General features: G+C 48.1%; 1 protein-coding gene across 3 annotated transcripts in view; it reads right to left on the bottom strand.

Annotated features, from left to right (window-relative positions):
* Positions 1 to 4,908: 4,908 nt before the first annotated feature.
* The window catches only part of syt11a (synaptotagmin XIa), a 38,754-nt gene continuing 28,493 nt past the window's right edge, over positions 4,909 to 15,169 (bottom strand). For all 3 annotated transcript variants that reach the window (XM_064345478.1, XM_064345479.1, XM_064345476.1), the window contains 3 exons: positions 11,365 to 12,275; positions 6,026 to 6,146; positions 4,909 to 5,407 (listed from right to left, as the gene is read on the bottom strand). In XM_064345478.1, coding sequence (XP_064201548.1) covers positions 5,097 to 5,407; positions 6,026 to 6,146; positions 11,365 to 12,275 — 1,343 coding nt within the window. In that variant the 3' untranslated portion in view covers positions 4,909 to 5,096. The remainder of the gene's footprint in view (positions 5,408 to 6,025; positions 6,147 to 11,364; positions 12,276 to 15,169) is intronic.

The raw sequence follows: 15,169 nt of genomic DNA, 5'->3' as shown, positions 1-15,169 counted from the left end.
GTCTTTCTCTCGTTTTTTTTTTTTTTTTTTGTATTTTAACCCCAGTTCAGTTCAATAATACAAGAGAACAGACAATGAGAGAGAGGTAAGGACATAGGAACATTATGTGGAGTTGGGGTGAACAAGAAGTGGGGGCGGGGGGTGGGGGTGGGGGTGTTGGGGATTCACAGGGGGAGGACACCCTAAAAATCGATGCATATACAGAGCCCTTTGGGGAACAGTACACACTGGACAGAAAGACATTGCCAGCTGACAAGTGTACGACTCGCTCGATGACAAAACAATGATAATCACAAGGGGCTATCAAAAATGGCACCGTTACCCGGAGAGTTACCTGGTGGACAGGTGAAACTGCGCAGTTTCCTCAAAAGACCCCATACTTTTTAGACGGTACATCACAGAGTGTTCTTTCTATTCTTCTGTATATTTTAAAAAGGCAAGTAGGAACGGAGGTGGAGAAGAGGTCCATTGGTGTACAAGGTGTCCCTGTAGTCTGGTCTAGAGGGACAACAGGTACTTTAACGCTCTTTTTGATGGCAGTGAGGGTATACCTCACAATGGATGGGCTTAGAGTTGCAAAAGGTACCAAAAAAATCTGTCTATTTTAATGCTGCTCGTTTCACTGTCCACAAACCAGCAATTCCCTGCTAATCCATGCACTAATCTCACTGAAGATGTTGCCACATTTGAGGTTTGGTCCGGAACATCATGCAAGCGACATTTCAGGACATTTTGTTTCAGGTCTAATGCAGTTCCTCTGTGAAAATGAATTGTAAATAAATGTAGCCATAGCCTTAGGTAATAGGCCAGGCTTTGGGTGATGTTGCGGTTGCCCCAGACCAGACCTGTGCAGGCACACTCTGCACCACTAAACCCTTTTGATTTCCAAAACCTAAATCTGTCTGGTGGGATCTGAAGTGTGTCTGCACACCGGAGAAATAGCAAAGCGGTAACTAACGCAATAGCATAACAATTCCTCTAGCCTGTGGACTGCTTGATGAATCAATGCAATTTGCATGAAACAAACCTATCAAAATAAAAAAAAATTAAAAATCATAATAACGATCATAGACAGGCACACACACTCTGAGTGGGAAGCGGCCTCGGGAAAGTTCCGGAATCATACGGGCTCTCATTGCGGATGAAGAGAAGTGTTCTTAAATGAGCCCAGACTGAATGGATCCCGTTTCGTCCGGCTCTGAGACCGTCTCTGGTTTTCTCAGTCCGAGTCACGCCGATGGGCCATTCCGGTGTTTACAAACCCCCCCCCCCTCCCCGAAACATCCCTCCCCACCCATCTCCTATTTCTCTCCTCCGCTTTTACCAAATTCAATTTTTCTCCGTCCCTCCCTGGCCTACGCGCTGTCTGTTGGACTGCACTGTAAAGCTGTTGCACCCAACGGGGAAGATCTTTCTCTGTGCATCTCCCTCTCTTTTTCTCTTTCCCTCACTTTTATTCTTGTGAAGCCTTTCTTTATTTTTATCTTGAGTCAGAACTGTATTGGGGTGGGGGGGGGGGGGGCAAGGGGGGGGGGTATGGTCAGAGAATGAAGCTGTGTGTGTGGTGTGTGTTTGGGGGGCTGGGGAGGGGTAGTTCAGAGGACACACGTTCATCTAAAATTCAAAAATGTCTTTCTCAGGGTTCCATGGTGAAAATGATGTGAGGAAATGGGGAATTCAAGGAGAGAGAGATAAAGTGAGAGGCCAAAAGGAAAAAGGGGCAAGGACTGAGAAAGAAGAGAGAGAATTGAAGGGTGGGTTGCCCCTTTCATTCAAACATGCCGAAAACCAAACTCCAGGCCCCTGTTGTTATCATCTCCACCTCTCTTGACTCACTTGATCCTACTAATGGATCCTTACGGTGATCTTACAATGGCCAGAAAAAAAAAACAGTTTTCACGTCTTCTTATTCCCACAAGATCCGCTTCAGTTAATCGCTCACAAGAGCATCATGCCTGAAGCTTCTCTGTGAACTTGCTGGTGCGTCACGTTAATAGCTCCTGACTGCTAACGATACCACAACTCCTTAAGTTCCGTCTCTGGGGATCCGGGTGGAAAGTAAATGTTCCCGTCGATAGGCATTGAGGGGGGGCCCGCGTACCAGGGTTGTGCCAGTCTGCTCTGAACATCTGTACCACAGACAGGCGCCGTTTTGAGGTAAGTGTGTGGAAGCTAATTTGATTTGACAGTGGGTCCGGGAGCTTTCCCGTACATTACAATCAGAGCACAGATGGAGCTGGCAGAGACTCTTAAAGAGACAGGCTCTGAGGGGCTCTACGAAAACAGAATTTAAAGACATTACGGAATATATATTGATGCAATAGACCCTGTAGGGTGTTGGGGTGAGGGCCTTTTCAGTCTTGGATGCTAAAATCAACTTGTCTGCACATGGTTGCTAGAGAGCCAATCAGACATTTTCTTTATTTCAACCCATTTGCAAAATGGATTGAAATGGCATTACTGGGTATATACACTGTAGCAAATTTTGATCTGGTTCTGATCTGCCTGTTTGCAAATATTCCTTGCAAATGGAAAGACGGTGCAAACCTGACCTGACATCACAATACCCACGATTTTCAGGTTTTTCAATTGTCCCCTTCAAAAAAAATAGGCTATAGCGAAGCACTGTGAAATCACAATGTGAAATCTTTAAAAAAAACACAAAAAAAACCCCATAAAAATCACATTCTTTTTCCACAGGATGTGCAACAAAAGGTTTCGGGGATAACAGCAGGCAATCATTAATATAATCTGCACTCAGCTGGTGGCGACACTTTCTATTATATACTGGCTATGCAGGCTATGTCTGGTAAGAAAACAGGCAAGGTTGTAGCTGCACTATATTACAATATATACAGCACGCTTCTCTCACTGTTCCAAGCAGCGAAGGCCTTCGTTCCGCCCCCCCCCCCCCCCGCCGAGAGACGCATCGGGCCGACGGCGTGTTCGGAGAGGTCCACAGCGGTCGGCACACGGAAAACATGAACCAAAACCTACATTTGTCACAAACGGCATTTCGTCGCCGAACCCAAAAAAAAACAGAACAGAGGAGGAGAGCGCAGTTTCGGTCCCACAGCTGTTTGACAGGGAGCGCGCGTCTGAATTCGGCCCGGCGACGCGTACACGCGCGCAAACTCCGCCCTCGACACCGGTCACACGATTAAGGTGCAGTTACAGTCCGAGCGGCCCCCGCCGTTCACAGCACAGTCCGACGGAGAGCGGCGATGTCACGGTCTTCAGGCGACGGCCGCCGACGCAGAGCCGCCGTCTCGCGTCACCCGATACGCGCTCACGCACCTCCGCCCTGCACAGACGGTGCGCTGAGGCGTCGCCGTATATCGCCGTGGCGATGTACGGTGCGCTACGCCGCGCGGTTACGACTCCGCCCCCCCTCGCGAAAGGTAACGGCTGTAATTACGACGCCCTGAGTAACGCAGCGGGGATTTCTGTTACGGAGAACTCCGCCGAGGCCTGGACCCATCTGTGCCCTGCTTCCTGTTCCGTTTCACTCTTCTCTAAAGTTTGGGGGTGGGGGGGGGGGTTAGAATGAGAATCAAATTATTTTAAAAAACCTCATTAGAGATGATAATTCAAAGGAAAAAAAAACGTCTTCATAAGCGATAATCCTCTTCAGGGGGTTTTTTGCCCCCCAGCTAAACATGAAAATGTTCTCACAATGTTAACAAAACTTTCCAGGAACATTGTGGGGACACTTTGTGTTAGCCGGGTTGAGCTTTGGCCAATGTGAAATCAAATCTCCAAAATTGGATTTGACGCGGCTGCAAAGGATTTTTTATTTATTTCGATGTTCTATTTGGCTGAAAGCTGAGATGGGAACGACCGCTCACTATGATTTTGCGAGCTGAAGTTGACACCCCAATTTTTAAAAATTCAACTACCTGACGCCTTCTGGTTCAGTCAAGCACAGCACACCTGAACACACCTTACTCCTGAAGCTCAACCAGGTCATATTTGCGAACTAATCCTGTTTTTTTGTTTTAAAATAAGGATTTAAAAGTTGGGATAACATGCCCAATCCCGTCCTGGAACAAGATCCTTAAGCCGTTCTAAATGCTTGCTGTAACCTTGTCTTGTTTGAGGGATATTGCTTGGATGGGAGCAGTATTTCACAGTTTTAATGTTTGTTGCCTTATGTTTGGGGTTTTCACCGTTAATGTTACGGGTAAGGGTGCGCAGAATAAATAGATTATGAACAATGGGACCCACGAATAGATTTCGATTTTTCTTTCTGCCTTTTAATGTAGAACGGTGGACAGAGTAAATGCACACCACGCCAGGAGTTGATGGTGACCTGCCCCTCCACCCTCTACACTGCTCAAGGGGGTGAGCAAGGACAGAACACAACTGTGCTCCTACTGAAGACAAGAAGGAGACAAAAAAAAGAAAAACAAAGAGCTCCAGCAACACATCATTGCATCTTCGTTTTTTCTTTTGTTTTTTTTTTCTTTTTTTTTTTTTTTTGGTCTTTGAATTTTTTTTTCAGGCATGCAATAATTTGAAAGTACACACCACCGATATGAAACCAGGGAGGGGGAGGAGGGTGGGGTTGGGGTTGAGGGAGGGGGGGCATGAACTCTCAGTTGTTCTTTTTCTTTCTTTCTTTCTTTCTTTCTTTCTTCCCTCTTTTTGAAGTGAATTTTGTTTGGATAATTCCCTCTTTCTCCCACGAGATGGGACCGAATCCATTTTACCGGTCTTGAATGTGTGTATATGTATATATATATATTAGCTCTTTGTTCATTACAGCTTTTGGTTTCTTCGTACTGACCAATCATTCAGTCTTTTCTTTTTTCGTAGTGACTCATGGCATTTTTTGTGCTCTAATTCTCCAAAAGTTCTTTCTGAATTTTTTTTTTGTCAGCCCCCATTACCATATTGATCATCATGGTTATTTTAAAATTCTTTTTTCTTTTCATTTTTTTTTTTTTTTTACTGATGCAAACAGTTCACTGTACAAGTCCCCCTTTCATTTTTTCTGGTTGTTGTGGCATTGTTTGGGGGGGAAGGTACGACTTAAGAGGAGTCACCTTGATCAGAAAGACGCCCCCCAGTCGCGCAACCCAGACACGGGGCCGCTAGTACTCCGCGAGGTTGTGCCACTTAGCGATTTGCCGGCGGGGGTTATCGAGGACCTCCCGCCAGTGGGTGGCGCCAGAGGAACTGGGGCTGTGGGCCCCCAGCACCACCCGGCCCACCACCTCGTTCTTGGTGGTGCGGTCGAAGTCGATGACCAGGAACTCCACGGAGACGTCGGGCATCAGCTCGGCGGGCACGTCATAGATGAAGGACTCGTTGAAGACGGGGTTGAGCGTGCACTTCTTCACGTGCGTCTTCTTCTTTGCGATGCGCTTGCGGCCGTAGAACACGTTCACCTTCACGTACGGGTCTGGGGAGGGGTGCGGGGGAGGGGGTCAGAAAAAGAGATTTCTCAGCTTTTTTCATCTTGAATGAAACCACGATCCGCTGAACTGTTTATGTGTTTCAACTGAACACCTACATACAGCACAATGTAAAGTCTCATAAACAGTGAGAAGTAGAGTCATTTCAGCTTTAAAGTGTGAGTGCGAGGGCTCAGGTGTGTAGTAAAGTCTCAGGTGTGTGTGTGTGTGTGTGTGTGTGAAGTCTCAGGTGTGTAGTAAAGTCTCAGGTGTGTGTGTGCGTGTGTGTGTGAAGTCTCAGGTGTGTGTAGTGAAGTGTTAGGTGTATAGTAAAGTCTCAGGTGTATGTGTGAAGTCTCAGGTGTGTAGTAAAATCTCAGGAGTGTGTGTGTGTGTGTGTGTGAAGTCTCAGGTGTGTGTAGTGAAGTGTTAGGTGTCTAGTAAAGTCTCAGATTGTAGTAAAGAGTCAGGTGTGTATGTGGAGTCTCAGGTGTGTATGTGGAGACTCAGGTGTGTGAATGTAAACTCAGGTGTGTATGTGGAGTCTCAGGTGTGTGAATGGAAACTCAGGTGTGTATGTGGAGTCTCAGGTGTGTGACTGGAGAGGGAGAGAGAGAGATACTCACTGCCAGACAGGCCTGTGATGTCCATCTTGGGCAGGTGTTTGGCCTTCAGCACCACCACACTCAGCCTGTGAGTGACGGGCTGGTAGGACAGAGACAGCAGCAGCTCCCCACGGCTTACACACTGCAGAGAGAGAGAGAGAGAGAGGAGAGAGAGTCAGCAACACACACACTAATATACACACACTCAATAATACACACACACTAATACACACTGCAGAGAGAGAGAGAGTCAGTAACACACACAGTAATACACACACACTCAAATATACACACACACTAATACACACTGCAGAGAGAGAGTCAGCAACACACACACTAATACACACACTCAATAATACACACACACTAATACAGACTGCAGAGAGAGAGAGAGAGAGAGAGAGAGAGAGTCAGCAACACACACTAATATACACACACTCAATACTACACACACACTAATACAGACTGCAAAGAGAGAGAGAGTCAGTAACACACAGTAATACACACACACTCAAATATACACACACACTAATACAGACTGCAGAGAGAGAGAGAGAAAGAGTCAGCAACACACACACTAATATACACACACTCAATAATACACACACACTAATTCACACTGCAGAATGAGAGTCCGCAGCGCACACACACGCACACAAGCGCACACACACACACACAGTGCCTCTCTGCTTGTTCTGTGGCTTCTCTCGCAGTTTAGTCTCTGGCCCTCTCGCCCGCTCTCTCTCTCCCTCTCTCTCTCTCTTTCTCTCTGTGGATTCCTGCCCTACTGCTGGGTGTTACCAAGGCAAAAAGTAGTGGGGGGGGGAGGAGGGGGCTGACTGAAGGCCAGGGTAACTGCAAGTGGAGGATCCCTGGAGAATGTGTGTGTGTGTGTGTGCGCGCATCTGTTCATGTGTGCGTGTGTATAATGTTTCGTCATGTGTAAATGCACGCTTAGGTTCATTCAGTGTGTGTGCTCATGTACGTCCATCATATGATGCATGATACATATCGTGTGTCAGAGCATTGCATTGTCTACGTGCGTGCATGTATGTGAGTGCATGCGTGCATGTATGTCAGTGCATGCGTGCATGTACGAAAATTGTTGGCATCTACACAGGATGGAATTCATAGTGATCTGTCAGAAATATCTGTCATTTCTAGATGTTGGTTTAATCGCTGCTGTACGTCTGCAGCACGTTGGGTCTGCAACGTAACAGGAGGAGAGACAGAACCAGCAAGTACTCCGTGTGCTCATCCCTGTGTACCGAGCCCTCTCTGTTTCTGAGTGACATAACCACCATCTCCCCCTCTCACAGGAGTCACGCCAGCCCCTTATTCTGCCCGAGCAAACTGCGCATTCATTTCACATCCAGTTCTCCGAAATTCATTTCACATCCAGTTCTCCGAAATTCATTTCACATCCAGTTCTCGACCGAGATCACCCCAGTTGAGCTCTGAACACATCACACCAGCTACCGAAGGAGACCCGTTTTGTGTTTTGTATTGTTTTTGTGTTTTGTTTTGTGTTTTGTTTTGTGTTTTGTTTTGTTTTTGTGTTTTGTTTTGTGTTTTGTGTTTTGTTTTGTGTTTTGTTTTGTGTTTTGTCTTTCGGCAGTGCGTTTGACGCAGTGAGTTTGACGCTCTGCAGGAAACCAGAAGAAGAAAAAAAACCAGCCCGCACATCACGCACGCCGCGCTCCGCCCGACAGCGCCGGAAGCGCTCCGACTGTTAGCGTCCGCGCCCGCGCCGCTACCGTCCGCCGCGCTCCTTATCTGCTCTCCATCGGGAGCCCTAAATGGCTGAGATATGGGCGCCATAGCGACGGTGACGGCTTTACCGCCGTGCGCTTAAATAATGAAAGGCCCCGTTCTCCTTCAGCGCAGACTTCCTCTCGCTGCGCTTCCAGCCTCACCCGAGCTGGACTTTCAATCTCCACACCCACCCGTTTTTTTTGTATTATCCCCAAATTCTTATCTCTGTCAAAGGCTCATCCCTCTCACTTAGCAGGCCTCTCGCGCTCTTCATCAAAGTTTTATAGAGCCCTGCTCCAGGTTATCTCTCTCTCTCTCTCTCTGTCTCTCTGTCTGTCTCTCTCCTCTCTGCTTTCCGTCTCTCCTGGAGAATCAATCTCTTTTTTCTGAGACCAGAGGAAACAGTGGATTCAATTAAAGGCACTGCCCTTCTGGACACAAGGAGGTGGTTATGTGTGTGTGTGTGTCTGTGTGTGTGTGTGTGTGTGTGTGTGTGTGTGCGTGCGCGCGCTTGTGTGTGTTTGTGTTTCTGTACGTGAACGTGAGTATGTGTGTGCGTTTGTGTGTGAGGCTGCTGGGTAGAGAGGAACAATATATGAGCAGACAAATGGGAACCAGTCTCATTCAGGAACAATATATGAGCAGTCATACAGGAACCAGTCTCATTTAGGAACAATATATGAGCAGTCAAACAGGAACCAGTCTCATTTAGGAACAATATATGAGCAGTCAAACGGGAACCAGTCTCATTCAGGAACAATATATGAGCAGTCATACAGGAACCAGTCTCATTTAGGAACAATATATGAGCAGTCATACAGGAACCAGTCTCATTTAGGAACAATATATGAGCAGTCATACAGGAACCAGTCTCATTTAGGAACAATATATGAGCAGTCATATGGGAACCAGTCTCATTTAAGAACGACATATGAGCAGTCATTCAGGTTGACATTTTAGGGTGATGCGGCAGGGGAAGAAAAACGCAGAGGGGCGGTTAACGCACGGGCTGCTGGGTAAACTCTGTCCCTGTCGCTGGCGGGCCGTTGGGCCCCCTGTCTGGGACGTGGCGTTTTCCTGCAAGGCAGCGTGGGTAATGATATTGCCATCAGGGCCGTGTTCCGCCTTTGTGATCGATGCCCCTCTGCAGCGGGAGATAGGGAAGGCCGCCCAAGTCCGGTTCTCCCCCCGCCCGGCCGCAGTCAGGACTTTTAATGGAGCGAGAATCAATAGAGCCGCTGACCTTCTGGGCAGACACACCCCAGTGTGTGTGTGTGTGTGTGTGTGTGTGTGTGTGTGTGTGTGTACGTGAGTGAGTGTGTGTGTGTGTGTGTATGTGAGTGAGTGCGTGTGTGTGTGTGTGTGTGAGTGCGTGTGTGTGTGTGTGTGTGTACGTGAGTGAGGTGTGTGTGTGTGTGTGTGTGTGTGTGTTTGTATGTGTGAGTGCTTATGTGTGTGAGTGTGTGTGTGAATGTGTGTATGTGTGTGCGTGTGTGTGTCTGTGTGTGTTTGTATGTGTGTGTGAGTGCGTGTGTGTGTGTGAGTGAGTGAGTGAGTGAGTGAGTGCGTGTGTGTGTGTGTGAGTGAGTGTGTGTGCGTATGTGAGTGCGTGTGTGTGTGTGAGTGAGTGAGTGTGTGTGTGAGTGAGTGAGTGCGTGTGTGTGTGTGAGTGAGTGCGTGTGTGAGTGAGCGTGCATGTGTGTGTGAGTGAGGGCGTGGTGTGCTGTGTGATGAGGTGCTTGTGTGTGATGTAGTGAAGTGCGTAGTGTGTATGTGTGTCGTGCGTGTGCGTGTAGTGCGTGTGTGTGTGTGGTGGTATGAGCGTGCGTGTGTGGGATGAACTGCGTGTGTGTGTGGTGTGGCGTGAGTGGTGCGTGTGTGTGTGTGTGTGCGTGTGTGTGAGCGTGCGTGTGTGTGAGTGAGTGCGTGTGTGTATGTGCGTGTGCGTGTGTGTGTGCACGTATGTGTGTGTGTGTGTGCACGTATGTGTGTGCGTGTGTGTGTGTATGTGTGTGTGTTTGTGTGTGTGCGTGTTAGTGAGTGCGTGTGTGTGTATATGTGTGTGTGTGTTCTCTGGGCCTTACCCAACAGGTGCCAGTGTGAGGAATCCATCTAGCAGCTGTGTAACTCCTGAGATAAAATATGTTGCAGTCAGAGAGCCCTTTTCCCTCTCTTTACTCTCAGAATGTGGACTATGGGTTTAAGGTGGACGCGTGCAATATCAGAAGCATCTGAATTCTAGCTGGACTGGCAAACTGAATCTGGAGCAAACAAAGAAAAAGAAAATTTGCGCAGCTGAGTTTTGTAGTGTCACACTCCTCCTGAAAGGTGGCCATTTGCATGCAAGATCAACCAATTCCTCCAGTCAACGAACCTCAAATGATGAAATCCACATTACAGAAAAGCATTTTCGCCCACTACCGCTGAGACGCATGGTGGAGAGTGGAGGGGAGGAGCTTATCTTACCACATGGGAATGGAACCCCGGTGTTCTACTCCCACGGGCAGAGACATTACCTCATCGCCAAACGGGCGAGTCCCTGGAGGAGACGGAATATTCCTCTACAATGGAGGTCTGGTGACATCACTCCGCCTCGGAGCTAGGATGCTTCCCCAACGCCATCGCAAGCACCTGATCTAATAAGCCGTAGATTCATTGGGAATGTCAAGTTTTGCAAAGGTTAAGGACGCCGCATTTGTGATGTCACCGCCAGCAGTTGAGCTACCATTTCTCGTTTTTACAGAGGTCATTCAGGGTGAGCCGGTGGTGGCTGAGATCAGCATTGGCACGCAGGCCCCTGCCAGTCTGCAGCCCATTGCTCCTCGTTTTTTGGACACGGTGGCCCCGATTTTTCCAGGAGCGAGCCGTTAGCTCGTTCGCCAGGCTGGTCGCTTCACGGAATTAGCGGCTGAATCGGCGTCAGGGTCAGCGTTGCCGGGGATCCTCGGCGCAGTTCCGTGCCGCTCCACCCTGGACCAGCCACACGTGGATAAGTGCTCTCCTGATTCGCTTGGTAAAGGGAATGGTAAAGCTGGAATGGGCTTTTATCCCGCGACACAGGCGCTATGCAATGCGTTGGGTTAGGGTCAGGTGTCTTGCCAGGGAATCGCCTCCAGGGCGGGGAAAGCAGCCTCGGACGGCTCCAGCGCTGACCCCTGACCATGTCCTATGGTCGCCTGGTTTTTGCTATGGTTCCTTTTGTTCTTCTTTCCTTTCTTTCTCTCTCAAGTCCCCCTTTGGATCCATTTGTCGCCTCACTCCTCCTATATTTACTGCTTCTCTTTTTCCCTCCCTCCTTTGCCTCCTTCCTACCTTTTCCTCCTCTCTGGTCATTCACTCTTTCTTTCCATTCCCCTTTCTCTCTTCCTCCCCTTCTCTCCCCCTCTCTCTCCCCCCCGTCTCTCTCTCTCACCGGTATGCACCTCTTGCAGATGCGCTGGGTCTCTCTCTCTCCCCCCCTCTCTCTCCACCTGTATCTCCTCTTGCAGATGCGCTGGGTCTCTCTCTCATCCCCCCCCCCTCTCTCTCCCGCCCCTTCTCTTGCTGACCCTCCTCTCTCTCTCTCTCTCTCTCTCTCCTCTCCCTCCCCCCCCTCGCTCTCTCACCTGTATGCTCCTCTTGCAGATGCGCTGGGTGAGCTGCACCCTCCCGGTGCTGGGGTCCACGCCGGCCAGCGGCACCACGGCCTCGCCGATGACGTCGTCGCGGGAGAAGCGGTCGAAGCTGAGCACCAGGAAGTGCAGCACCAGCTCGGGCAGGGCGCTGTAGGGCACGCCGTAGAAGGTGAAGGTCTCGTCGAAGACGGGCTCCAGCGTCTTGCGCAGCACGCGGGTCTTCACGCGGTGCTTCTTCTCGGGCAGGATGGTCATCTTCACGTAGGGGTCGGAGCTGCCCGACTCCTCGTCCACCGCCGGCAGGCCCCGCGCCTCCAGGATGGTCACCACCAGCGCCTTCTTGGGGAAGTTGTAGTCCACGGCCAGGCTGAGGGTGCCCAGCCCGGGCCCGTCGCCGGGGGTGAAGGGGGAGGCGGTCTTGCTGTTGGCCTCGCTGCTGCTGGCCGAGCTGCTGTCCAGGCAGCAGTAGTCGGCCCTGATGGGCAGCTCCCTCTCCAGCCGGTTCGCCTGCGCGGGGCGGGGCATGGGCGGGGCGTGGGCGTCCGGCGGGGCGTTCCCGGACGCGTCCACCAGCAGCACCGCGCCGCCGCCGCCCCCGGCCCCGCCCACGCCCCGCCCCCACTCGCGGTCCCGCTCGCCCCGCCCCCCCCGCCCGCGCCGCCCCACGCGCACGATCTTCTTGGTGTTGCTGAGCGTCTCCGGGTAGATGCTGATGCCCTTCAGCATGTGGATGAACTTGTAGGGCGGGTCCGTCGCCGGGTCCACCCGGTCGCCGCGGAGCTTGTAGCTGCCCGTCAGCTGCCGGTATCGCCGCTGGCAACAGGTCCAGAGGAACACGGCGACCGTCACAGACACCACCAGCACCCCCGCGCCCAGGAACCCCGCCAGCACTGGGGACACCTCTGGAGAGAGAGAAGGAAAAAGGGAAAGAGAGAGAGAGAGAAAGAGAGGGGAGAAGCTCACTAATTCTGTAACCCAAACTAACCTTCACCACGCTCAGACCAGCACTGCTTACCAGCCGCAAATCAGTATAACCCATGAGCAGTCATACGGAAACCAGTCTCATTTAGGAACGATATATGAGCAGTCATACGGAAACCAGTCTCATTCAGGAACAATATATGAGCAGTCAAACAGGAACCAGTCTCATTTAGGAACGATATATGAGCAGTCAAACAGGAATCAGTCTCATTCAGGAATGATATATGAGCAGTCAAACAGGAACCAGTCTCATTCAGGAACAATATATGAGCAGTCAAACAGGAACCAGTCTCATCCAGGAACAATATATGAGCAGTCAAACAGGAACCAGTCTCATTCAGGAACAATATATGAGCAGTCATACAGGTTGACATTTTAGGGTGATGCAGCAGGGGAAGAAAAGCACAGAGGGGTGGTTAACGCACAGGCTTCTGGGTAAACTCTGTCCCTTTCGCTTTCAAAATTTGTATTTGGAAAATTGGGATAAAGAAACCAAAACACAGTCCATTAAATTGCTATCGAACCATAAAAAAAGACTATACTCCAGCAGAGTATCTCTTCTTCGTTAGAGATACAAAGCAGAGACAAATCCTGACCAAGTACAGGCTCAATGACCACACCTTAGCAATTGAAAAAGGAAGGTACAAAAAAACATGGCTACCCAAAGAAGAACGTATATGTGGTCACTGCAAGACAGGAGAGGTAGAGACAGAGATGCACTTCCTGCTATATTGTGAAATACATTCACAAATAAGAAAACACATTTTTAATAAGATTCAAAATTTAAAATTCCACAACAAATTTCCCTCCCTCACAAATATATATATGTATAATAATAATAATCATTTAATTGAGAACATACTTTTTTAATTAATAGAGCATAGTATAATAGAGAAATAGTATAGTAGAGTAACAGCATATAGTAGTTAATTTAATAGATAATAAATGTTATGTTACTGTCATTTGTTCTGTTATTGTTATTGCTGCTTTTTTAATATATATATATTCTTACTATGGTTGATTCTTGTTATCACTACGCTTTGGCAATATGAATTTTTAAACATGTCATGCCAATAAAGCATTTGCATTTGAAAATATTTGATTTTGAAAGTGGGGGAAGGAGGGAGGGAGAGGGGAGAGAGGGAGGGAAGGAAGGAAAAAATGAATGAAAGTGAGAGAGGAAGAAAGTGGGGCATTTAAAATGCCTAATTTATTATACGAGGATTGATTATGATCAATTAGAAGGGCAATGGATCAGAACACATTTGGAGCATGAGAGCATGTATGAAGAATTTGTAGCATCGATAAAATACAGCGGAGCGTATCATGGCCTATTATAACTGCTCACGGGCTAATTCATTTAGAAATCCCACCTGATTATTCCCAGGTGCACAAAGAGTGCACGTCTGTGCGTGTGTGCAAAATCGCTGGGATCGATAAAAAGACAGGAGGACACAGCGTGTCCAATTAGAAATAAAGGCTAACTCACTGGGAAATCCCCTTCGCTTCAAACCGCAGAGACCGAACGGATCAAACACAGCCATCTCAGCGCGTTAGCGGTTTTTGCTAAGGAAACGACACGCGCGGCACCTGACTGTACATTTCACCCAATGAAACGCTGTCAAAAAGACCTGACTGTACATTTCACCCAATGAAAAACTGTCAAAAGACCTGACTGTACATTTCACCCAATGAAACGCTGTCAAAAGACCTGGCTGTACGTTTCACCCAATGAAAAACTGTCAAAAAACCTGACTGTACATTTCACCCAATGAAAAACTGTCAAAAAACCTGACTGTACATTTCACCCAATGAAACGCTATCAAAAGACCTGACTGTACATTTCACCCAATGAAACGCTGTCAAAAAGACCTGGCTGTACATTTCACCCAATGAAACCCCGTTAAAAAACCTGACTGTATATTTCACCCAATGAAACGCTGTCAAAAAGACCTGGCTGTACATTTCACCCAATGAAACCCCGTTAAAAAACCTGACTGTATATTTCACCCAATGAAACACTGTCAAAAGACCTGGCTGTACATTTCACCCAATGAAACGCTGTCAAAAAGACCTGGCTGTACATTTCACCCAATGAAACGCTGTCAAAAGGACCTGACTGTACATTTCACCCAATGAAAAACAGTCAAAAAACCTGACTGTACATTTCACCCAATGAAAAACTGTCAAAAGACCTGACTGTACATTTCACCCAATGAAACGCTGTCAAAAAACCTGACTGTACATTTCACCCAATGAAAAACTGTCAAAAGACCTGACTGTACATTTCACCCAATGAAAAACTGTCAAAAAACCTGACTGTACATTTCACCCAATGAAACACTGTCAAAAAACTGTACGTTTCACCCAATGAAACACTGTCAAAAAACTGTACGTTTCACCCAATGAAAAATTGTCAAAAAACCTGACTGTACATTTCACCCAATGAAACGCTGTCAAAAGACCAGACTGTACATTTCACCCAATGAAACGCTGTCAAAAAGACCAGACTGTAAATTTCACCCAATGAAACGCTGTCAAAAAGACCTGACTGTACATTTCACCCAATGAAAAACTGTTAAAAGACCTGGCTGTACATTTCACCCAATGAAACGCTGTCAAAAAGACCTGACTGTACATTTCACCCAATGAAAAACTGTTAAAAGACCAGACTGTACATTTCACCCAATGAAACGCTGTCAAAAAGACCAGACTGTAAATTTCACCCAATGAAACGCTGTCAGAATTTTAAAAAGGGGAAATTTTTTCGCATTCACGTCACATAAATATTAATGCATTTAAATAACGGCCTATT

This window comes from Anguilla rostrata, chromosome 8 (genome assembly GCF_018555375.3).
Source record: "Anguilla rostrata isolate EN2019 chromosome 8, ASM1855537v3, whole genome shotgun sequence".
Taxonomy (NCBI): Eukaryota; Metazoa; Chordata; class Actinopteri; order Anguilliformes; family Anguillidae; genus Anguilla; species Anguilla rostrata.
This window is presented reverse-complemented; position numbering and strand designations above follow the sequence as displayed.